A 25,440-nucleotide genomic window follows, 5' to 3' on the forward strand; every position below is an offset into this window, starting at 1 on the left:
GTTAAATCTATGGATAAAGGAAGAATTTGTATCCAAATAATAGAAGATAAGTGGTGGCAAAATGATAATTTTGATTGTATGAAATTAAAAGGTTTTTTTGCAGAAACAAAACCATAATTAAAAGAAAAGCAGGAATCTGGGGAAAATTTTTCACAGTAAGTTTCTCTGATAAGGTTGTCACTTCTGTAATATAAAGGAAACTGAGCCAAATTTATAAAAAAAATGAGCATTTCTATAGTACTAGTTTCTATGGAAAATGGAAAGCTTAGATAGAGTACGAGTCTTGCTCATGTACCCTTTGATCTAGAAGATAGACTCTTCATTCTGAGGTGGGACCACCAGAGCCTTCCTTATCTAACTGCTATAAGACTTTCCCAAGAATCAGCAGTTTGGTCCTTGAAGAATTGTTAAGAGAACTGAACAAGATATAACTGGCAAAGTGCTCGGCAAACCTTAAAGTGCTACATAAATTTTTATCATCATTTATTCTTATTTTTTTCTATTATGACTGAATAGTAGGCCAGATATATTGCTGAGTCGTGGCCATTATGGAAATGTCCCTAATTCACTTTCCAGGGAGGGGACACCCAGACGCCTAGTTTGGGTTGTCCGTGGTTTAAGAAGCAGAGGCTGCTTCCCCAAAGCCATCATGCAGTCGCCTCCACTCATACAGGCTTTCTCCTGTTTCACATTCATAGAAGCAGCGACCCCTTCAGTTACAGCTTTCTTGCCCTATGGAAAAAGCACAGAAATAAATGTCTTCATGCTGGGAATGTCAACTCTGAAAATGCCCTGCCCTGCCCTCCCTGTATCTTATCTATCCACTGGGACTAATCATCCACGATACATCACTTAACAGTAGGGTTTTGTTCCTCTACTCCACATCAGTTTCAGTCCCCCTAAAAGAGGGGATCTTCCTTACTTGTGGATTCCCACGAAAGCCCCAAATATCTGCAGTGTGTTACAAACCTCCCCTATTATTCTTCCCCTACCCCTTTCTCCCCAGGTTCCCATATTCTTCTCTCCCATGTCCTTTTGTGATGTTCATACTCCCACAGACTATAGCAGAGGTATCAAACTCACAGCCTGCAGGTTGCAAACAGCCTATAAGCAGTACATCCTTAAGTGGATTAAAATGTAATTAAGAAATGTTTAATACAATAAATTACAATACAATACAAAATAGATGATGTTAATTGTGGGTTTCTAAATCAGTACATGGTCCACAAGGATCTGTTTCTATTTGGGCTTGATGCCATCTGTCTTAGTTTCTGTTTTCATGGAAACTTTACATTTGGTAAGAAACAAGACAAATCACAAATCTTATAGACCACAACGTAGTAAAAACAAGAAGCAGTTCAGGGAGCACAAAGAAAAACTCTAGACCCAAAGGAAACAAGAATTAAATGTTAGTGAGGAAAAGAACAAATCATAGAACAATGAATAATTATATGAAAAAAGACAAACCATTCATAAACATGCAGTTTTGTTAAAGGTGGGAAGTTTATGCCGAGCTTCTAAAAATCATATGACAACATCATCAAACTTTGTATTTTTTACATTGAAAGTATGTAGTATTGTTCAATGATACTACATAAATTATTCTCAAAACTGCCAAAATTTAAAAATATCTCCTCAAATAGAAGTTAATTCAAGAAATCATATGAAATAACCAAATTGGATTTAGAGTAGGGATGCAAAGATGGTGCAACGTGAAGAAAACAGTTGATATTCATACTAAAAACAAAAACATGTAAAACCACATGCTTAATCTGATACAGAAAAAGTTTCCAATAAAGTACATCACCATTCATTTATGCTAAAAACCTTATGAACTATAGGCCAAAATGGACCTTTTTAAAAATCATAAAAAGTATATCTCAATTAACTTATTCAATGATAATGAATGAAGCCACCGAAAGAATTAGTCAGAAACAACACAGCTCATCTGATTAATTTAAATTGAATTTAAATTAAATTGAATAATTTAAAAATTAATTTTTAAAAAAGCGAGAAGGTAGGAAGACTAGCAATACTAGATTACAAACTATACTATATAAAGACATAATCATCAAAATAATCTGGTGCTACATAAGAAATAGACCAATAGCATAGGTTAGGTATATATTAAGCAGAAGTAAATGAATATGTATATGACTTAGTGTATGAAAAGCCAAAGATCCCACATGAGACAGAGAAGCTCACAGGAGGTAAAATAGTATTGATTACATACAATTTAAAAGTTTATGCACAAGCAACTTTGAAAGACTTAGGTCTCATGTATTGAAACAGTAAGACAACTATATATCAAAGAAAGACTGAGGTACAACGTGCAACAGCCTCACAACCTGCAAATTGGCAAAAATAATGGAAAATCGCAAGAGTCAGTGTTGGAGAGAGTAAGGCAGTAGGCACACTAATGCATTGTTGGTGGAGCTGGGAATCAATACGATCTTTTGGAAAAGCAATTAAATGATGCAAATAAAGTGACTAAAATATCCCTAATTTTTGATCAAAAGATTCCAATGTTAGATATATCCACCAATGAGATGATTGATAAGAAAATCCCAAACCATGCCAAAATATTTAAAGCAGCACTTTTTTGTGGCAACAAAGAAATGAAAACAAAAAAAAGGACCATGCATTGGGGAATGGTTAAACAAATTGTGGTGCATGAATATAACAGAATATTACTGTGAAATGGTGAATATGATGAATGGAGAGCAGCATGGAAAGGTTTACATGATTTGATAGGGTGAAGTAAACAAATACAAGAAAAAATAAACATGACTGTACAGCAGAAGTAGAAAGATCCAACACAAAACAATCAAAAGTGAATTTTACAAAATTACAAAAAAGAAGGGTGACTGCAAAAAGATGAGCAGCAAGCTTCAGAGGTGGGAGGTCTCGATGTGATTACATTGAATATATTTGCAATTTTTTTCTATATATTGATCACTTTTGCTTTTTCTCCCTTCCTCTTTTTAATTCTTCAAAAATATTTGTAATATGAGATGACTTTTGGAGAGGAGCAAATGGAGGGATACTAGGAAAAATGCTAGTGATATGGTAAACAAAATATCTAAATACAATTTTATATTAAAAAGGGGGGGATTCTAATTTAGGACATACTCTGGACAAAAGGGGAGGGGAGGGGAGTCTCCTGGCCCTGAGAACATCATGCTGACCCTACAGAGGTTATTGTCTACAGGACCTAATGACAAGCCCAAGTTCAGATTGAAGCTCATCAGGGATGGGCCAGGAGGGAGGTCACATGGGGCTTACCTGGTTGAAGAGCATCAGAGTCTCATTTATAGATTGAAATAATGGACCACAAGGGTGGATATTGGGGTTTGGGCGATTACAGAACTCATGAAGCTCATTTGCATAAATGTCTATGAAAACTATGACCAACTGATGGGAATCAGAGAAAGTCAGATGGAAATAAGGTGCCACTACCTTGGCTGGAGATTTTCCCACAGTGGGAAGAACACTGCAAAACCAGACACAAGAGATCAAGGCCTTCATTCTGTGAGCTTCCAAGAACCTTGTTGGGGGCTCCCCCACTGCCTTGGATCACACTGATACAATGGGCAGCACGTGTACCTCAGTTTCTCCCTCAGTGTAACAAATGGGCATGAATCCATGCGTGCAAGCTCCAGTGGAACCAACAAGTATTGACTGAATACTTCCTGGGCTCTTGGGGTTGTGCTGTGGGGGCCACAGAAGGACACCCTGATGCAGCAGCTGAGGACAAGGCACCAGGCTACAAAGACAAACACCAGATAATACTTGTCCTTGATGACCTTTTACTCAAGCTGGGGAGGCAAGCTAACCCATTTCCCCATAGGAGAGGGAGTCAAGTAAGGAACACACAGGGTTGGCAAGCAATACAGGTCAATGGCTGGAGGAACTCTGGGTTCCTTCAGCAGAACATAAGCTCCTAGGAACTGACTGTCGTTATGTCCCCAATGTCTGGCGCAAAGAAGTGTTTAAAGAGTGGAAATCTCTCCCAAGATCTGAAAGGGATCGCGCCGTCCAGCTTCTATGGAACCACCCATAACTCCCCTAGAACCGGGTTACTCACCTGCTTGGGAAGTCCGGGGGGACTTGGTGAAAACAGTCTACTGGTGCTCTCCTGACGACAGAGGACCTTGAGGAGACAGCCAGCAGTGTTAAATTCAATTATCCTAGTCCCTCATCTTCTCCCAATTCATCCCTGCCATCCCACATTCCCGGGGGGGGGGGGCAAGCACTTGGCAGAGCACTCAGGACCCCGTGCTCGCCTCCTTCTTTCACCTCTTCCTTGTGTGCCTGTAGCATTTCAGTGAGTTTATTCAGTTTTTCAGAAAGCTCTTCCACCTTGGTCTTTGCCCTCTGTGGCCTAGAAGGAGAAGCAAGTCAGCTTCCTAAGCATAACCCTCCCCACAAAGAGATGGGGCCAGGGATGTGGCAGACGTCAGGTGAGAGTGATGGCAGGTACAAGGGCCACAGGGGTGGGAAGGAAAACTTTCTAGGGACAGGATGGGGAACAGATCTCCTTTTCGGGACAGGACGGGGAACAGATCTCCTTCTCGGGACAGGATGGGGAATAGATCTTCCCGGGAGCAGAATCCATGCCACAAAACAATGATACCTTGGGAGGGCCCCCTTCTCTGAAGGGCTCTCCAGGGTAGGAAGAGGAATCACCATGCTACCATGGGCAATGCATTAGGCCCCCGGGGAGGGAGCACGAGAATATCAAGCAAGGGACAGAAAGAGTTCACAAAACCAGTGCTGTTGGGGATGGGAGGGTGAGGGAAGCAAAGCAGCAACAGAGCTCTTTGTTCCTTCCTACGTCTCCCAAAGGGCAACATGAAGCCTGAGGGATGCTCTACAGAGGATGCTTGGCAGGGCTGAGGGATGCTCTGTGTGTAGGAAAATCTTAGGCTGGGGGCAGGGGCAGCTTAGGGCTCTGGAAAGGGGCACCCTCTCACAAAAGCTTCTCCCTAGGCCCTGTCAGTCACTGCCAGTCTAAACTGCAGGGCTCCTTAAGGCACAAGGCCCAGGAAGATGGCTCCCAAATGTGGTGTGGAAGGAGGCCAACCATTCAATCCACAAGTACTTCCTGTGTGCTTGTGAAGCACTTCCTGGGCACTAGGCCCCAGAAACGTGGCTGTTGCTTGCTAAAGAGCTGAGGACCAGGCAGTGACTCCAGCCAGATGGTCCCCGGAATCCTTGCTGGAGAATTGTGAAGAGGGAACTGGCCCCGCCACTTTACTGGCTCGGTGACCCTGAGCAAGTTCTTCCCTCTATGTCACCCTCAAGTTTTCCCATCTAAAAAGTACAAATAACCTGCACATCTCTTACTTTAAAGCGCCAAAGGAACATGTCCTTTGTAAATCCTGATACATGAAACAAGCCGGTCACCTGCATTACGGTGGCTCTCCTTTTCTATGTGCCTGAGGCGGGCCAGAGAAAAATCGAGCCTTGTCACTTGGCACAGTGGCCCAGCCTACCAGAGGTGGTGGTAGTTGTAGCCGTCATCGCTGTTGCTGCTGTCGCTTGCCCTTCGTTCTTGAAGAGGACCGTGACATCAGGGAGGAGATGCCGTGACATGCAAGTGAGCTGGACTTAAGAGAGGCCGGGCCAGGCAAGGTCACCCACTTCACCTTCCCCTCCAGAGCCATCTGGGTGCAGTGGCCAGATATACATCAAGATGATGGGAGATGGCTCAGCTATCTCTGGTTTCTTGGCCCGAGCTCACACTAAGAGTAGTGAGCAGGTACCAGGTCTCTCAATCACCCATGACTGGGTGGAATTTTTATCAAGAGCCCTGAAAGGAAAGCTCTGTTCTCTCCTACCCCCGACTCCTCCCCTGCTCAGCCTTCTTCCCCTCACCAGCCTATCTTAGCTCGTGGGATTTATGTTCCGCACTACGGCCCTGATTTGGAATGCACCGGTGGCCTAAGGCCCAAACCTGAGCCATTGGACCTCGGGTCACCCTTCTTTACAGGGGCAGCTATTCTCACTGGGCAGGCCTGTTTCTGGGACCAGAGGGAGCTTGTGTTAGGTGGTTTTAATTTTTAGTTAAATGGGTGTCCCCAAGTCATCTGTTATAAAGAGTCAAGCATTCCTTGTAGTATCCCTTAGGATGAGTCTGCTGCAAAACACTGACTCAATTACAGCATCTGAACCTGCAGGCCACCTGAGGCCTCTAGCCATAGGGGTTCCTCTTCTAGGCCCTCAAGCACATACTTTCCAGAAACATTTTCCTTCTTTTCAGAATGGGGCTCTACTACTGGAGGGAAAGGGTTCAACGTGGGGTCTCTGATCTCCTGAGGTATATTTACATTTTAGTATTTTGTTAACATCATCTTTTTCTTCATTAAGTCACAGATTTCAAGTCCATTCTGCAAATGGAATCCTGATGATGTTCCACTGAGGCCAATCCAATTCAAAAGCAATTTCCCAGAGTCAGAGGTGGGGTAACTGTGAACCACACCCTTCCCCATACCAGGCTTCAACCTCATCTGAGTGCTGGACCCAAACTTTGGACAACCCTGGGTTTCATGGAGGAAATGCCTTCATTCAAAACCCCAGCCTCTCAGATCCAGCTCCCATTGGTCCCCAAACCATCCTGACCCTTCCCTTCAGTGACAAGAGCCTTCCTCCAAACTCCAAGCCCCTAAGAGCTTCACTGGCCAGGCCCTTCATGGAGCAATCCCAGATTGCCCGGCATTATTTTCCCTTCTCTTCTATCCTTTTTCCTCTCCTTCCAGAGTGCTACTTAATTTTTCACGAACATATTTTCTCTCTATCAATGAACTTTGAAACCAACCAGGGGCCATGGAGTCATGTTCTTTGTCTCCCCCAGAGCACAGGGCTTGGCCCATAGTTGTTGCTCACTAAGTATCTGTTTATTCAAGTAGTTTCACCACCTATAAGCCCTGATGTGACAGAAGGGGAGTCGCCCTCTAAGTCAGGCCTGGATTCCTGCATTGGGTGGGAAGTTTTATTGTATGACCTCTACAATCCTTTCCAACTGTGCGAATCTACACATCTCAGCCTGAGAGAACAGAACCAAAATAAAAGGGTGTAAAGTGGATCTCGTCACGCCCACCCCCTCTACCAGTTCTCTCCAGGATCTCCTGGGAGAGCATCCCTTGACTTTTTACCTGGCAGACTTGTCACTAAGTTCAGAGCTCAAACTTTCTATACGATTGATTGCTTCATGTATGAATCCAAGCTGTCGCTTCCCCTGGGTACAGCCCTGTAAAAAGAAAACACAAACATCTTTTATTGAACAAATATCAGACCACAAAGAGGCCCAGCTTTCCCCACCATCTCTTATTCTCCAAACTCACTGCCTCGTGTTCTGTGGTGTGCTGGAAAGAATTCTGGGTGGGGAGTCAGAGAACCCTGGGTCTAGATCTGTAAACTCTGTGAAACCTTAAGACCCATTAGCTTTGGGGGCCTTGGTTTCCTGTTTTGAGAATTGGGAATAACGACACCTGCCTCACTTCACCCGCAGTTATTGGACAAGTGAAATTGGAAGTTGGAAACATACAAGACTATTAAAAGATAACTGTCTTCAAAAGTAATACAGCTAGGCTTCTTAGGAGCAAAGACAGACAGAGCATCCTCACTGCCACTAGTCCATTCCAGAATCTAAAACTTGGCTGGCTAGAATTTAGCTTTAACTCTAAGATGAAATTTAATTGGATTCAGTGCAAAGACTTGATTTTTTTTTTAAAAAAAGCCATCTCCTAAGTCTCACATTGGGGAGAACTAGTTAAACATTAGTCTATCTGGTAAGAATCTGGCGGCTGATGGGGTCATGTGCCTGAAGAATGTGCCCTGTGAGCAGAGTTCAGGTGGTTTGGGGTTGCATTAACAGTCATGGTGGCCGGGGCCAAGGAGCTGGAGGGAGCTCCACGTTGTGTCCTTGGAAGGGCCAAGCTGGACTATGCGCTGGTGAGTTGTGGTTATCCCAGTCTCCTGCAGACAGTGACCAGCTGGAGAACATACACCAGTAAATGGCCAGTGCAGCAAGGGGCCTGGGGGAAAGGTGAAAATCAACAATTGATGGGACAGGGATGAAAGGAAACATGGGGGTTGTTTTCATGGACCTGACAGGCTATTACAGACAATGAAGCTGATTTTTCTTTTTCTTGGTCTTCTGAGGAGAGAACTCAGAGTAATGGATTGAGAAGTTGCCTAGAACATAGTTTAGTCTTGAGGGAAAGATGTCTTAGCCATGAGAACCCAACAGGAATCATGGTGCTTTAGGGGTTCAGAGATTCCCTCTTCCCAGGGGTCTCTGGTCAGGCTGCTTACTACCTGGGGGGTTAGGCCCACCCACATTCTAAGTTCAGCCTCCAAAGAGAGGTATGGGATTGTGTCTGAAATGCATCCCAGCAATTCACCACCTGATTTTCAGTGAGTCAAAGTAAATCAGGCAGACCAAAGTCTGTTGGCAGCAACCTGGATGTCCAAGGGCGGCCAGGGGGTGTTAGAAGAGCTGGGTTTGAATCCTCAATCTACCATTTACCATCTGTATTAACTTGGAAAAAAGTCATTTAAATTGTCTGCCTCAGTTTCCTCATCTGCAAAATGAGGAAGATGGCTCAGATAACTTTTAAGGTCTTTTCTTGGGAGCTTAAATAGATGACTCAGGGCTTCTTTTCAGGGGTATGAGCAGGAAGGACAAAGACCTGGGAGAAAGCCACAAACATGGCCGACATTTCTGCATATGAACTGCTTCACTCCCCTAGCACAAAATGGAGTTGACTAACTCCAAGGTGGCCCAATAAGAACAGAATTCCTGATCATAATATATGGAAGCTGAGCTTACCAACTCATTCAACCTGCTCCTTCACCTTGTTTTATCCCGGGAGCTGTCACTCATCCTGTTTCCTCACTTGGGACATGAGGGGGACAGTGGCACATTCCCCACCCGTGGCCTTTCCTCCCCAGTCACCAGCTGCTACGAGTCTCCCTCGGGCACATGCTCCACTCTGGCCCCGCTGCTGCGCCCATTCCCAGAGCGGGCAGACACTTCCCATTCCCCCATACCAGTCCCAAGGGCTTCTCGGGTCATGCCATAGAGGCCAAAGCCAAGGCCGCCTCCTCCCTGAAGCCATCACTGATGCTGCCTTTGGGGGAACTGACTTTCCCCTTGCTAAACTCGGAGAACTGGGCTTGGCAGTTCCCTGAAGCTCTTGATGTATGCTGAGATTCTGAAAATGACCTGAAGTATGGGCAGTGTGTGCACGGGAGGTGTATGTGAATGCCCAGAAGCACCTCCCTACTGCCAGACAGTAAGGCCTTTCCCTCATCTAACCTCTAACACCCCCCCACCCCCCCCACCCCCGCTCTAAGCACAGTTCCCTGGGTACAATAGGGAGGGAGGGAGAGAAAAAGGAAGGAAGGAAGGGGTGAAAGGAGGGAGAAAGGAAGGAAGGAAAGAAGGAAGGGAGGGAGGGAAGGGAGAGGGAGGGAGGGAGGGGGGAGGGAAGGAGAAAGGAAGGGACAGACAGAAGGAGGGAGGGAGGAGGGGGGGAGGGAAGAGAGAAGAAAGGAGGGGGGAAGAGAGGGCAGTAAAAAAGGAGGGAAGGGAGGAATTTGTGACTGACCGGGCGCTTTCTCTTACCTGAATGAGATCGTGATCGTCCGGCCCGCACAGCATCAGTTCGTGACCAAGCATGGTCAGGTCTGCCAAGATGATAAGGATTCGGTTATTGCCATTGAGGGAGGGGGGAGAAGACCACTCAGCGCCAGCCCTGGGGCATCAGGCCTCCCTGGCTCTCGCTAGGACAGCCACGAGCAGCTGGGTCCCCCCCCATTCTCACGAGAGCCTGTCCCCCCGAACCTCAGCTGTGCTCAGTGCACAGGAAGGGGTTTGGGAAGCAGGACAGAAGCAGAATTAGGACCCGAGCAAGTGGGAGCTCAGGTAACTCCAGGGAAAAGCAGGAAAGGGAGAACATCAGGCCAGCCTGACAGAGTAAACCCTGGGGAGGAAGCAGCCAAACCAGAGTGGATTATGGTCTGAATTCTAATCCTCACCCCAGGCCTAACTAACCCCCCAATTTGCTGTGTGAGCTCAAGCCAATCTCCTTCCCTCCCTGGCCTGAGGCTCCTCATCTAGAGGAGGTGAGAGCATGCGAGCTCCTGCCACCTCAGAAGGTCCCGAGTGGAAGCAAAGAGCTTCCCTGGCCCAGAACGCCGAGCCGAGAGCTGGGTTCCGATCCCACTTCTGAGACGACCCGCGGGACCTGTCGTCCGCTCACTCTGGGCCCCGTGCCCCAAACGGGACCAGTCGGCCCTGAGCGCCCTCCCAGCCGTGGGGACAAAGATGCCGTGGTGCTGAGTAAAGGCAGGTGTGCTCTCTGTGCGTGCAAAGGTCACAGTTGCACCATCTGGAAAGGAAGCTGTGGAGGAGCATCAGCTTTCTGGGGGGGGGCGGGAGGGGGCGGTGCCAGGGAGGGAGCTAAATGCCAGGGCATCACCCAGACGCTAACAAAAAGAACCCGAACCACCCGCACTTGTGTAGGCTCACTAACTCTTCCCAACCCAACAATGAGAGCCTGCGTGCTGGGGGGGAGGGGGCGTGCGACCCCGACGGCAACGTGACGGCATGTCCGCTCTGGCCAATGGGAGGTAAAGGAGGGAGCGGCTGTTCCGTCCCAGATTGCCAAACTCCCTGGAAAGAGCCCCACTTTTTCTGCATTGTCTCCAAAATAGAGAGAACAGAGAAGGGGAAGCTGCCTGGGGATTGGGGAAAGAACGTGGACATCAGAGAGCTGGCTGAGCCAAGCCGATGCCCCACTGATTTCTGGGGAGGAAGGGATTTAGGCACCAAACCGTGGCCCTCGACTCCTCTCTCTGATCTGCAATCCCAGTCTCTGTAAAATGGGGGGGAGGGGCTGACTTTAGCGTTAGCCCTTCTGGTTAACTCTCCGCTGTGTGATCTACGACCACAAGGACACAGGGGGATGGCTTTTCTGAAAAAAGAACAATTCATGTTCTCTCCTCCTCGATCATCATTTAGACTCCAGCCAATTCTGAGCACATGCCCTAGGCACGTGCACAGTGAGAGCTGGGCACGGGGGACCCCTCCTTTGGTCACCTCGGCCAGGGACGCTGCTGTTCTAAGCGTCGGCTCTGCCCCGGGCCTGGCTGTGAAGAGGGTGACACGGAGAGACCGAGTCAGCGCCCCGATCGGCTTCACCGGCCCTGGCGCTGGCCGGGGCCGAAATTGGGACAACAAACAATTTTCCCTCTTTGACTCCATCTGGTTCGGATGCGGCCTGAAGCCTCCAATCCATTTGGAAACGGAAAAGTTATTCGCCGTCTTAAGGGGCTGAGACTTTGCTCAAATTTTCCTAAAGTTCCTAACTGAGCTAGGAACGATTTCTGCCAAAAAACTGAACGCAGACAGGAGGTTACAGAGCAATCTCTGTGAGCCCTCGACCCCGGTGTCGATTCTCGGGAACACCACGTGTAACATCTGTATGCAGACCCAAGGGTACATATTTGCCACAGACCCACATAGACTGCACTCGAGAAGAGACAGATCATGATTGACTCTTCCTTGCCCACACCCAGAAAAGTCTCCCCAGAAGCCTCACCCTGGCCTAGCCAAGAAGGTGGGCTTTGTCTGCTTCTTGGATTCTCTGCTTTGGCAGGTCCTCCTTTCCAAGCCTCTCATGCGAGGCCTAATTCTAAGAAGCTGTGTAAACATTCACAGACTTTTGAGTTGCTCCGATGGAAAGAAAGTATAGCTACCAAGGGGAGCAATTAAATAAGTCTGCTTGCTAAGCAGGCTTTGGCCAAGTTTGGAGTTTTCCAAGGGGAAATGCCAAATGAAGCAATAATTTCTTGTCTTCTTTCCTTAGGTTTATTTCCTTAATTTCTTTTTAACTTGTCTTTTTGCTACAGCTAGCATTTTAAACGCTGTAGCAAATAACAGTAGTGATGATGGATTTCCCTGCTTTACCCCTGATTTTATTGAAAAGGCCTTTAGTGTTTCCTCCATTACTGATAATGCCAACTTTTTATTTAGATAGTACTATTTATCTTATTAAGAAAGGCTGTTTTTTTCCTAAGCCCTTTAATGTTTTGTTTTGTTTTTACAAAAAAAGGGGTGTTGTATTTTGTGGAAAACTTTTCTTTCATCTACTGATATATTTTGTTATTTTATTGTTTTTGTTATGTCATGTATTATGCTTACAATTTTCCTCACTCTACAAAAAATCCAAGCTGGTATCGTATATAATTATTTTTAATAAGTTTTTGTAGGAATTGATTTTAGAAAAACCTGGGGGGGGGGGGGCAACTAGGTGACACAGTGAATAGAGCACCAGCCCTGAAGTCAGGAAGACCTGAGTTCAAATGTGATCTCAGACACTTAACACTTCCTAGCTGTGTGACCCTGGGCAAATCACTTAACCTCAATTGCCTCAGGGGGAAAAAGAAAACCCTGGGAAAATTTACAAGCACTGATGCAAAGTGAAGTGAGCAAAACCAGAACCAGGAGAATATTGTACTTAGTAATCACAATATTATATGATGATTAGCTGTGAATGATTTAATTATTCTCAGAAATATAATGATCTGAGACACTTCTTAAGGACTCATGATGAAAAAATGTTATCCAACTCTCAAGAAAGAAGTAATAGTTTGAATGTGGATTGAAACATACTATTTTTCACTTTATTTCTTCCATTTTTTTGGGGGGGGAGTCTATTTCTTTTTTCAAAATATGACTAACATAGAAATATATTTTGCACAATTGCACATTTATAAGCTATATAAAATTGCTAAGCATTTCAGGGAGGGGAGAGATGAGGTAGAGAAAAGGAAAAATTTCAAAAGCAAAAAAATTTTTCAACGACTTAAAATTTTTCTTTATATGTAATTGAGAAAAATGAAATATTATTAACAACCAAGCTGTTGTAGGGACGGTGAGGTGGGGTATTTTATTGATCTCGTTGGTGTAAGAACTAAGCGAGTTATTTAATTAACCTGACCCAGTTTTCTCATCTGTAAAACTGGGATAATGGTGCTACTTACCTCCACAGTAGTGAGGATTAAAATTTGAATTTGATATTTGTAAATTAATTTGTAAACTTTGAAGTAATATGTAAATGTTATCATTTTAATAATCATATTATATATAATGTTATTATAATACTATTATTATCAGGTGAGGGCTGTCAGTAATATTTTATTCCCTACTTTTTAGTGCATTAGAGAGAATAGTATTATTCTTTCTCTTGCTTTTTCTTTCTATGTATCAGGATTATATCTGCCTCAGAAAAGGGACCTGACAGTTTGCCTTTTTGTAAACTAATTCTATACTACCAGAATCAATTCTTTGAATGTACTAGAATTTGCCAATCAGTCCATCTGGTCCTGGTGCTTTTTATCTACGGAGTTCCTTCGTGGTTTGTTCAGTTTCTTTTTTAGGAATTGGATTAAATTCATTAATTCTTACTTTGTTAATGTGACCATTTTATATTTTTAAAATATCCATCTATTTTACAGAAATGATCAGTTTTGTGGGCAATGCAATGCCCAATCATTATTCTTAAAACCTGATAATGGAACACCATTCTTATCTCTCAAGAATGAGGTGACAGACTCTAGTCGGATGCAGAATGTGACATACATTTTTTGAAATGGCCAATGTGGGGTTTGCTTAACTATACCTGTTATTGTATGGGAGGACTTTATGGGGGAAGCCAAGAGGAGAAATCGTTCTGTGGAAAATGGTCTAATGATAATGATACCACTTCCATCCCCCACCCCCAAGGGAAGAAAAGAATGCTAAGGAAACATTTGTAAAAAAAACATTAATGAGAGCAGAAAGAAGTTCAGATGAAGAGAAAAACAAGCAGGAAAGCACTGGGAGCAACGGTGTTAATTCTTAACATCTACTTAAATGAATGAAATTCAACAAGCTGTATATAATAGAGATTTCACCCACAATGCTCAATTTTCTGTTCTCTTTTGTATGAGGAAATATTCGCCTCTGTTGATGTTTGTCAAATTCAAAATAATTTTTAAAGAACTGAGAAAAGATCAAATAAAGCCACTGACATAATAAAGTTGTACCTATTATTTTCTCTTCAGCATTAGATTCCTGCCAAGTTTCAAATGATTCTTCAAATGGGGGATACAGTCTAAAGGGAAAGAACAAAAAGTGTAAGTGTGACATGGTGTTAAAGCTTAGAAGAAACTATGCTTATTATATATTTCTAAGATTTCTAGCAAATCTTTATCTTGAAGGTAAGCTTATCCAGTTTAAAAGAAAGGGCAACAGATGGTAGAATAGGGCATGGAAAGGGACATGGCAATTAGAGTTTCAAGTTGCTTGACAGACACCTTTCTATGGGTCACATCTCCCCTCTCTTTTTATTCCTTCCTGCTATGGTTCTACCAATGGCCCCAAAATCTCTCACCAAAGTAGCCAATACATATTCAGTTGGCCTTTTCCCTCTTGAAAGCCATGGCATCTTCAAGGTGGGGATCACCTATACTTGCAAACTCAAACCTGTGCAATTTGAAGCAAGGGGCACATCAGGCCACTGCCTGGTGCTCCATTTATAATCAATGAATTTTCCTGAATATAACTGACATTGACTTATTGCTGGGTGTCCCTAAAATAAGGCATTAGCATAAGCAAGGAGCCAGCTTAATTAAGTCCTTTGCTTCTTGGCTTTCCTTATGCTTAGAATGTCAAGATTCAACTTGAATGCCTGCCTGCATTTTGGATTTCCTTCACAGACTAATTGTACAATATTTCAGAGTCCGATTCTTTTTGTACAGCAAAATAACGGTTTGGTCATGTAGACTTATTGTGTATCTAATTTATACTTTAATATATTTAACATCTACTGGTCATCCTGCCATGGAGGGGAGGGGTGGGGGAAGGAGGGGAAAAACTGGAACAAAAGGTTTGGCAATAGTCAATGCTGTAAAATTACCCATGCATATATAACTTGTAAATAAAAAGCTATTTAAAAAAATAAACAAAAATTAAAAGAAAAAAAAAAGATTCAACTTTAAGATTGATTTGAACAACTGTATTAGGGGGATAAATTTGCCACTTAAACGGCTTTTCATGAATATCACCGAATATCCTTGGTGTTCATAGATCATAAGCCATCAGACATGGGTCTTTAGAGTTTTATGGCCAAACCCTCCTTTTACATTGCTAGAAACAGGATCTAAGAGGAAACAAATTTGTCAAAGGCTATGTTGCTGCATCTTCTGCTCTACCAGTGACTAGCCAGCATAACCAAGTGGAACTTGGAAAACTGATATATGGAACAGCCAAAGTGACCGAATAGTATTTGTACTAAATACTAAAATAGTATTTGTAGTAAAATAGTATTTGTACTAAAGCCGTGCGTCTAAATGACTTATGGATCTTGATACACAAAAGAACAGCCCCAAGCATCCAAGTCTGGAGGGATGAAAGCTAATTAAATGTACAATTTTTTTCTGCCTCAGTTGTACAACCTGCTACTTAATATAGTCCAGCATTCAACCTGATTTGGGGAGGGGCAAGTAGGGAAAGGCAGCCTGTGTCATTTACAATATTATTAATGCTACTTTGTTCAGAAAATGGGCACACTTATCTTAGGTGCTAAGGAAACATTCCTAATTAGAAGGCATAAAACATAAAGAAGAATACACAAAAATCTGCTAGCTTTAAAGTTTTCTAAAAACAAACAAACTACTTCAACATCTTAAAATGGTGTGCAAAAACCCAAATGACCTTATTAGAGAAACTACACAATTCACGTTTATTTTAGTGGATAGCTTTTACTCAGTCTCTAAAATGACAAGGAAATCAAGGGGTGAAGGGAATCCATATGACCCTTGCTTTACAAAACAGGGATCCCTGATCAAGAGCTTCTGCTTCCTGTGGCAAGGCTTATTGCCCTTCCAGAAGGTCCCCTTAGCCACCTGCCTAACTGAGGAAGGGTTCCCATCCTGGGGCTAAACAATAGTTCTGCACAGCAGATGATTAAAAAATCTCAGGGAATTTTGAAGTGGAGGGGAGAAAGGCTTTTAGAACCCTGACATTTTGGAAAGTTTGATTAATATATGGTACTTTATTTTTGTACTGTTTTCTACAAAACAAAACGCATTAAGAAATGCAGTTAGAGTTTCTGGACTCTATGATTTAGTTTGCTATAAAAAAAAACATCCCATTTCCTACATTTGGAGGGGGGCGAAAGCCTGTCAGAGCCACAACATCTCTGCTGTGGGCAATTCTGCCACCCGGCCACCTCCTCATGCTAGGCATTTCTTGCCCCGCGACCCAGAAGCTGAGAGTTGGCAGAGGAATCTGTGGCCACCTAGTTCAACCAACCCCAAAAGAATCCTTCCTAAAACATCCTGGCAAGTGGTCATTTATTTCTTCCCAGAAAGCATCAACTCAATAGAGCAAAGGCCTCTCTTAGTTTCCTTTAATGTGCATTCTGGAGACTAGTACAACCTAGAATAGGAAAAGCTGGTAAAAATGGTTTTATTTATTTCTTTTTAAATTAGAATTGGAAAGAGGTTTTGAGGGGTTTTGAAATGTTGCCAAGGCTTTAGAGTTCTGGTCAGCAGACATCTTTTCCTGCTAAAAACACTGTTTCCAGTCTGGGCAGAGCAAATCTACTAATCTTCTTATTTGGAAGCTCCTCTCTAAACAAACAAACAAAAACTTTCCGCCCTAATCCCTCTCACTTTCTTCTTGTAAAAAGCCTTGAAGGCTCTCTTAGCTAATTACTGCCCTAACACCTCCATCTCCCCTACAGCCCAGTCAGTCAATAAGCTTTAAGCACTTTATAAGTGCCAGGCACTTACTGGGGATACAAAGAAAAGCCAATCCCTGCCTTCAAGAAACTCATCACCCAATTGGGGTGGGGGAAAGAGAATCACCAAGGCAACAAATACATAACAAACTATAAACAAGATAAATAGGAAGTAAAGAACAGAGGAAAAGCACGAGAATGAAGAGGGGTTGGGAAAGACTGCCTGTAGAAGGTGGAATTTAGCAGAAACTTGAAGGAAAGTAGGAGAACCAGGAAGAGGGGTGTCTTGAAATCCTGGAGAGAAAAGGGAATCAAGGAGTATTAACTTGGACACTCCAGCTTCCAGCTTCATTATTCCATTAGCCTGTCCTCCCAGACTGCTTCAGGACCTCCTAATCGCCAAGTCCAGTGGCCTTTTCTCAACCCCCATCCCTCTTGATTTCTCTGCAGCTTTTATACTCCTTGGAGTGTCCAAGTTAATAAGAGAGCCAGAGGAAAGGAAGTGGAAGCATCTAATAGAAGGCCTTCCCAAGCAGTTTAACCACAAAGGGCAGAAGAGATATAAAATAAGAGTTAGCAGGGATCAAAGGAGCAAGTGAAAGTTTTTTGAGGATAGAGAAACAGGGGCATATTGTTAGGCAGTAGGGAAAGAGCCGGGACACAGAAAAAGTGCATGAGAATGGCGGAGGGGAAATCTTTTAGAATAAACAGAATAGAATGGGATCACTTCTGAAGATAGAGAGGTTAGCCTTATTAAGGAGTGATGTTACCTTTTCACTTGAGACAGGAGGGAAGGAGGGGATAATGGTAGAAGGCACCTGAGTGATATGAGATGAGGAGAATGAAAGAAAAGATAACCTGGTGAAGGGCCTCAATATTTTCAGTTCCATGTGAGTCAAGGTTCTCAATTGAGAGTGGGAGGAGAGGAAGCCATGAGAAATTTGAGGAGGGAAGAGAAGGCTTGGAGAGCAAGATAGAGAGCTGATGAGGTGGAGAAGAACTGCTTAGCAGCCGTGAGGACTTAATTAACATTGTGTAACATAAAGTTGCAGTGAAAGCAGTCAAAACTGTTTCAGTTTTTTTCACTTTCATTAAGCAGTGTGTTGGAAATGACCAAAGGTGGATGGTAGCAATGATCCAAGACAATGCATGAGCAGTAGGACAAGAGACACTCAAGAGAAGGGAAAGTTCAGCTGGTTCACCAAGAGGGTGGGAAAGGGGAGAATAGTACAGGGGTAATTAGAGCTGCAGGGAACTGAAAGGCTAAAGACCACATTGTGGACAAAGAGTAAGATTTGGCATGAGAAGGCAGCGGGAGAGGTAGAAAGTCAACAGTCTGTGTGAGAGAAAGGCATTATGCGCAGAGATAGTGACTTTGTGGTGATAGCAAGGCCAGACATCACTATTTCTGTGTGGCTGAGCTGGAGTGCAGCAGTAGCTCAGGGAAGGGGGAGGAAGTTAAGCAGCTGGCCGGTTAAGGTGTTTAAGGGAGTGTTGAGGTTTCCTAGTATGAAGGCAGGAGGTGGGGAGCAAAGAAAGATTGGGAGCCTCATTTGGAGGAAAAAAAAGTTAAGAATTTTGAGAGAAATAACAATGAAAAATGTGAGGAAATGGGTCCAAGAGTACCAGATTACCAACCATTTTACAGAATAGAAACCATTAAAATGAAAATTACCACAGAGAATACAGAACATGCAGGAGAAAATGAAGATGGTACCACAGTGTAAAATCAACCTCCAGACCCAAGATACCAGGGTATGGACTCCTTAAACAAAACCGCTAGAAAACATCACAGACAGATCAACTTTGAAAGACTTGGTTCGCAATGGTTCACTGATCCAAGGCAATCACAATAAACTTTAAATAGAAAATGTGATCTGTATCCAGAGAGAGAATGGATGTAATCAACACATGTTATGCCCACTGGTTTTTTTTTTCTTTTTGTTCTGTGTTTTTTCTCTTGTCAGTTTTCCCTTTTGTTCTGATTTTTATCTCCCAACTTGATGCATAAAGAAATGTGTATTTAATAAACAATTAAATATACATTTATAACCAGAAAAATAAAACAATAAAAAGTTCTCAGAAAAAAAAAAGAAAACATCACCGACAAATTAAACAAGAAATAACCACTCCAAACTAGCAACAGGAAAAGAGTTGGGGGCGCAGCATGGATAGAATAAAACAGACAATTTTGATCATTAATATTTAAAATTGTTTTTCACATAAACAAAACCAATAGATCTAAAATTCTCAGGAAAACCATAATTTTCTGTATATTTCAGTGACCTCCTGTTGTGCAGAAGATTAAATCAAACCTGTCTAGCTTACAAGTTCTTCACAACCAGACCCCCTTCTACCTTTTCAGGCTCATTATTTGTCCCTTTTCTTTTTGCCCTCTCTAGTCTAGCCAAAAAGTGAGGTTTTGCTATTTCCCCATCACTTGGGTTTGTGCAGCAGTAGCTGTCTCCCTTGTACTAAACATTTTCTTTTTCCATATCTCTCAGCTCCTTGCCTATTCAGCCTAGGCAAGGCCTCCTCCTGGCTAGCTTCTAGTTCCTAGAATCCTAAAGTATCTCATATTTATCTGGCATATACCTTCCTATAAGCTTGTTGTCTCTTTAAACAGAATAGAAGCTCTTTAAACTGCTTTGCCTTTCTGTGTCTGTAACCCTGGTGCCTAACAGTGTTGTGTATAGTAGGGCTTTAGCAAATGTCCGTCCTAGATGGTGCACTGGGTCTGAAGTCAGAAGAATCTGAATTCAAATCCAGCCTCAGACACTTAATACTTTCTAGCTGCGTGAGGCTGGGCAGGTCATTTAACCCCAATTGCTTCCAAAACCCAAACAAAATAAAACACTTAAAAGCAAACAAACAAACAAAAAAAATGCTTGTCAGTATGACCTGTGTCCATTATGTGCCTGCCTGAAACAAGTGGTTTGTAAAGCTGATCTGGGGCCACAATATGGCACCTTCTAGGGGCACGATTGCATGAAAACATGATAAACACGTCTGTCTGAGAAGCAGAGCTGCTCAGGCCACAGAGAAGAAGGTAGGGGGATTACCGTGCAAATAACCAAGCCAGAATATCCAAACGGTAGTTTGAGGGAGTACACAGGAACTGTTTGGCTGTCTTCCGTTTACTCTTATAAAGACCTTTCAGGAATGGGCAGTTTATGATCTGAATTGGGAAAAAGAAAAATCAGCTGTAGTTAAAAGGACTAGGAGAGGTCTTAAGAAATAGTCTGACTCCTCCTCCCCCACCTATGGCCAAAGCCTTTTTTTTACAGTAACCCCAACAAATTATCATGCAGTCATCAGGTTCACCCAGCTCTGGGAGCTCTCATCCCCTAGCTAGCTCTTCTCAGCTAAGCTTCTTGGAAAATCCAGCTCTGCACAAGATCCCAAATCCTTTGTAGTCTGACTTCTGATCTCCTCACTCAGCTACTCGGCTCATCCTTCTCCAAGGCTACCAATGATCTCTTGGTTTACCAAATTTAACATCCTTATTCTTCTTAGTCAATTTTCATATCACAAAGTATTTTCACTGTGCAATACTCATAGCTATTTAAAGGACTTGTCTTTAACTGAAATTTACCTTGCTCATTTTATGCTTATTTATAGCTTAGATTTATTTATAAAATATATATTTATAAATATTCATAATTTATATTTACAAATATGTTTATTTATAAAATATATATTTACAAATAGTCATATATTTATATTTATTTATAAACTATATATTTGCTTATTTACTTGAGAGGCATCACACTAGATATGGAAGGGGACAAAAAGAAAAAAAATACAAACAGTTCAGCACAAGACAATTAAGTATGAACATATATGACTCTAACGAGGTCAAACATGATACACAGTAAAAAAAAAAAAAAAGGGGGGGTTTAGGGGAATAAGAGCTCATTTCTGCCCACATTGAGCAGAGAAGACTTCCTGGAAAGAGCCTTAGAAGGATGTTTAAGTATTCCTTAAATTTTCTAAATCCTAAAGTCACGCAAAAATGGGAGTTGGTATTACTGGTGGGGGCTGAGAGAGCAGTGTGAGGCAAGGAAAGGAGGTAGACAAGCACAGCTATGCTAGTGTGAGCCAAGAGGTCCAGTTTCAGTGGGGTACAGGGTATGTGAAGGGAATCCAGGGGAAGATGCGGCTGGAGAGGTGTTTTTTTTTGTGATTAGTGTAGAGTGTCTGGAAGGTCGGGTTAAGATTTACTCTCTATCTGATCACTGAGGCACTACAGAGTTACTGGGGTTTATGGAGGCTAGAAAGACATAACAAAAGCAACAACAATGGGACAGAAACGGCTTGAAAATGTACATTGTGGTGTGGGATTTAGGTTGGGGAAGCAAGGGGGAGGCCTGTGGGTTTATCAATCCTTGGACGGGAGGGGCCCTGGAGGAGGATGGAAGAAGGAAAGGGTAGAAGATGGAATGAGGGAAAGAAAGGAGGAGGAAGAGTAGAGAAGGAGAAAGTTGGAAAGTTGGGAAAGAGGAAAAAAAGGGAAGGACAGAGAGGAAGAGTAGAAAACATGGAAAGGAAGAGAAAGGGGATGGAAGGGAGGAGAGAAGTGAAGAGGGAGAGGGAAGAAGGGGGAGTGGAAGGAAAGGCCAGAAGAAGGGGAAAGAGGAGGTTAAAAAAAAGGGGGGAAGGAGGAGGTAGGAAAGATGGGAAGAGAAAGAGGAAGAGCAAGAGGTGAGGAAAAAAGAAGGAAAAGAAAGGAAGGAGGATATAGAAAGGGAGGAAAAATATAAAGAGGAGGGGAGGACAAAAGGGAGGGGAAAGGAGGCTGAAAAGATGGGGAAGGAATGAAGGAGAGGAAGGGGAAGAGGAATTCTTGGGAGTAAGGAAGGAGTATGAAAGAGAGGGGGTAAGGAAGGCAGAAAGGGGGAGGAAGGGAAAGGTGGTAGGGAAAAGAGAGAGAGGAAGGAGAGAATAAGGAAGGAGGGGAGGGAAAAGAGGAAGGGAGAAGGAAAGGCAGGAGGGAATAGAATGAGGAGGGGGAGGGAAGGTAGGAAAGAGAAATGGAGGAAAATGGTGAAATGGAGGAGGCAAAAGGCATGGGGGGGAGGGAAAGACAAAGTTGGGAAGGTAGAGGAGGGGAAAAAAGGAGAAGGAAAGGAGGGGGAAGGGAAAGGAAAAAGGAACAGAGATGTGGAAAAAAGGAAAAGGATGGAAGGAGGGAAAAGAGGAAGGGAGAAGGAAAGGCAGGAGGGAATAATGAGGGGGGAGGAAGGAGGAAAGAGAAAATGGAGGAAAATGGTAAAATGGAGGAGGCAAAAGGCATGGGGGGGAGGGAAAGACAAAGTTGGGAAGGTAGAGGAGGGGAAAAAAGGAGAAGGAAAGGAGGGAGGAAAGGAAAAAGGGAAACAGAGATGTGGAAAAAAGGAAAAGGATGGAAGGAGGGAAAAGAGGAAGGGAGAAGGAAAGAGGGAAGAAAGGGAGGGGAGGGAAGGTAGGAAAGAGAAATGGAGGAAAATGGTAAAATGGAGGAGGGAAAAGGCGTGGGGGGGAGGGAAAGACAAAGTCGGGAAGGTGGAGGAGGGAAAAGAAAGGAGAAGGAAAGGAGGGGAAGGGAAAGGAAAAAGGAATAGAGATGTGGAAAAAAGGAAAAGGGTGGAAAAAAAGGAAGGAAAGGAAAAGGCGGGGAAAAGAAATGAGGGGGGAGGGAAGGTAAAAGAGAAATGAGGAAAAAAAAATGGAGGAGGGGGTGGGGGGAGGGAAAGACGAAGTTGGGAAGGTAGAGGAGGGGAAAGGGGAAGGAAAGGGGAAGGGAAAGGGGAATAGAGATGGGAAAAAAAAAGGGTGGAAGAGGGGGAGGGAAGGGAGAAGGAAAGGCGGAGGGAAAGAAAGGAGGGGGGAGGGGGGGAAAAGAAATGGAGGAAAAGGTTGGAAGGAAAAGGGGGGGGGGAAAGACAAAGTCGGGAAGGTGGAGGAGGGAAAAGAAAGGAGAAGGAAAGGAGGGGAAGGGAAAGGAAAAAGGAACAGAGATGTGGAAAAAAGGAAAAGGATGGAAGGAGGGAAAAGAGGAAGGGAGAAGGAAAGGCAGGAGGGAATAGAATGAGGAGGGGGAGGGAAGGTAGGAAAGAGAAATGGAGGAAAATGGTAATGGAGGAAAAAGGCATGGGGGGGAGGGAAAGACAAAGTTGGGAAGGTAGAGGAGGGGAAAAAAGGAGAAGGAAAGGAGGGGGAAGGGAAAGGAAAAAGGAATAGAGATGTGGAAAAAAGGAAAAGGATGGAAGGAGGGAAAAGAGGAAGGGAGAAGGAAAGGCAGGAGGGAATAGAATGAGGAGGGGGAGGGAAGGTAGGAAAGAGAAATGGAGGAAAATGGTAAAATGGAGGAGGCAAAAGGCATGGGGGGGAGGGAAAGACAAAGTTGGGAAGGTAGAGGAGGGGAAAAAAGGAGAAGGAAAGGAGGGGGAAGGGAAAGGAAAAAGGAACAGAGATGTGGAAAAAAGGAAAAGGATGGAAGGAGGGAAAAGAGGAAGGGAGAAGGAAAGGCAGGAGGGAATAGAATGAGGAGGGGGAGGGAAGGTAGGAAAGAGAAATGGAGGAAAATGGTAAAATGGAGGAGGCAAAAGGCGGGGGAGGGAAAGACAAAGTTGGGAAGGTAGAGGAGGGAAAAAGGAGAAGGAAAGGAGGGGAAGGGAAAGGAAAAAGGAATAAGATGCAAAAAGGAAAATGGAAAGGGGGAAAAAAGGAAGGAGAAGGAAAGGGGGGGGAAAGAATGAGGAGGGGGAGGGAAGGTAGGAAAGAGAAATGGAGGAAAATGGTGAAATGGAGGAGGCAAAAGGCATGGGGGGGAGGGAAAGACAAAGTTGGGAAGGTGGGAGGGGGAAAAAGGAAAGGAAAAGGGGGAGGGGGAAAGGAACAGAGATGGGAAAGGAAAAATGGAAGGAAAAGGGAAGGGAGAAGGAGGAGGGAAGAATGAGAGGGGAGGGAAGGTAGGAAAGGAAAATGGAGGAAAAGGGTAAAATGGAGGAGGAAAAGGCATGGGGGGAGGGAAGGACAAAGTTGGGAAGGTAGAGGAGGGAAAAAAAGGAGAAGGAAAGGAGGGGGAAAAAAGGAAAGAGATTGGGAAAAAGGAAAAGGATAAGGAGGGAAGGGAGGAAGGAAAGGAAGGCAGGAGGGAAAGAATGAGGAGGGGAGGGAAGGTAAAAGAGAAATGGAAAAGGGGAAATGGAGGAGGCAAAAGGGGGGAGGGAAAGACAAAGTTGGGAAGGTAGAGGAGGGAAAAAAAGGAGAAGGAAAGGAGGGGAAGGGAAAGGAAAAAGGAACAGAGATGTGGAAAAAAGGAAAAGGATGGAAGGAGGGAAAAGAGGAAGGGAGGAAAGGAGGAGGGGAATAGAATGAGGAGGGGGGAAGGTGGAAAAGAAAATAAAAAAATGGAAAATGGAGGAGGCAAAAATGGGGGAGGGAGCAAAGGGGAAGGAGAAGGAAAAAAGGAAAGGAAAAGGAGGGGGAAAAAGGAAAAGGAAAGGGAGGGAAAAAAAGGAAAAGGGGGGAAGGAGGGAAAAGAGGAAGGGAGAAGGAAAGGAGGAGGGAATAAATGGGGGGGAGGGAAGGTAGGAAAGAGAAATGGAGGAAAAGGGTGAAATGGAGGAGGGAAAAGGCATGGGGGGAGGGAAGGACAAAGTTGGGAAGGGAGAGGAGGGAAAAAAAGGAGAAGGAAAGGAGGGGGAAGGGAAAGGAAAAAGGAATAGAGATGTGGAAAAAGGAAAGGGTGGAAGGAGGGGAAAAAAAGGGAGAAAAAGGCAGGAGGGAAAGAATGAAGGGGAGGAAGGTGAAAGGAAATGGAGGAAAAGGTAAAATGGAGGAGGAAAAGGCTGGGGGAGGGAAAAAAATTGGGAAGGTGGGAGGGAAAAAAGGAGAAGGAAGGAGGGGAAGGAAAGGAAAAAGGAAAGAGAGGGAAAAAAAGGAAAAGGGGGAAGGAGGAAAAGGAAGGGAGAAAAAGGCAGGAGGGAAAAATGGGGAGGAGGGGGGAGGGAAGGTGGAAAAGGAAATGGAAAAAGGAAAAGGAGGAGGAAATGGGGAAAGAACAAAGCGGGAATGGAGGAAAAAGAAAGAAGGAAAGGAGGGAAGGGGAAAGGAAAAAGGAATGGGTGGGAAGAAAAAGGAAAAGGATAAGGAAGGGAAGGATAAAAGAGGAAGAAAAAGTGGGGGGAAGAATAAAAAGGGAAAGAAAGAGGAAAGAAGAGAAAGAGACGAAAAAGGAGGGGAGGAACGGGGTTAGGGAGAGGGCCGCCAGGGGATTACCCCGGGACCAACATTCCAAAACCGTGCTGCCAACCCCTCCTCCCTTCCCCCCCCAGTTCCTCCCTGACCCTCTAGCAAGACCCTGGGATCTGGGAGAGACCCTTCCCCACCCCATCCCAGAAACCCGGTCCTCCCTACCCCCCCCCCGTCCTTCTTTGGCTTTTCCCCCCCAGGTCCCCTTGGCTTTCCCCCCAGCGTCCCTTTGGGTTTTCCCCCCCCCCCAACCCTGGCCACCACCCGGCGGCCTCCACACCCCAGGCATCACCCTTTCCCACTAAAAATTCTCTCCCCCGGCCTTCCCCGGCCCCCTTCGCCCCGCACCTTCAACCTGTCCAGCACCCGAAGAGCCTCTAGAGAGAGATGGGAGTCCTTCCCT

General features: G+C 44.3%; 1 protein-coding gene across 1 annotated transcript; it reads right to left on the reverse strand.

The window, feature by feature from the left end:
* Positions 1-146: 146 nt before the first annotated feature.
* LOC116420230 (HAUS augmin-like complex subunit 7) lies at positions 147-25,440 on the reverse strand. Its single transcript, XM_031944581.1, has 8 exons — positions 25,386-25,440; positions 19,862-19,977; positions 14,101-14,168; positions 9,635-9,696; positions 7,158-7,252; positions 4,300-4,384; positions 4,088-4,153; positions 147-732 (listed from the first exon to the last, which is right to left on the reverse strand). Exons 4-8 carry the CDS (start codon positions 9,686-9,688, stop codon positions 547-549), a joined length of 486 nt encoding a protein of 161 aa, XP_031800441.1. The 5' UTR covers positions 9,689-9,696; positions 14,101-14,168; positions 19,862-19,977; positions 25,386-25,440; the 3' UTR covers positions 147-546.

This window comes from Sarcophilus harrisii, chromosome X (assembly GCF_902635505.1).
Source record: "Sarcophilus harrisii chromosome X, mSarHar1.11, whole genome shotgun sequence".
NCBI classification, from domain to species: Eukaryota; Metazoa; Chordata; class Mammalia; order Dasyuromorphia; family Dasyuridae; genus Sarcophilus; species Sarcophilus harrisii.

Bases quoted from the DNA above. Each gene is read 5' to 3' on its own strand.
- LOC116420230 (XM_031944581.1), bottom strand. From the start codon at position 9,688: ATGCTTGGTCACGAACTGATGCTGTGCGGGCCGGACGATCACGATCTC. The intron at 7,253-9,634 runs GTAAGAGAAAGC...TTCTTTTTACAG, and splicing joins ACGATCACGATCTCATTCAG to GGCTGTACCCAGGGGAAGCG. The intron at 733-4,087 runs GTGAGTAACCCG...CTTTTTCCATAG, and splicing joins CCCCCGGACTTCCCAAGCAG to GGCAAGAAAGCTGTAACTGA.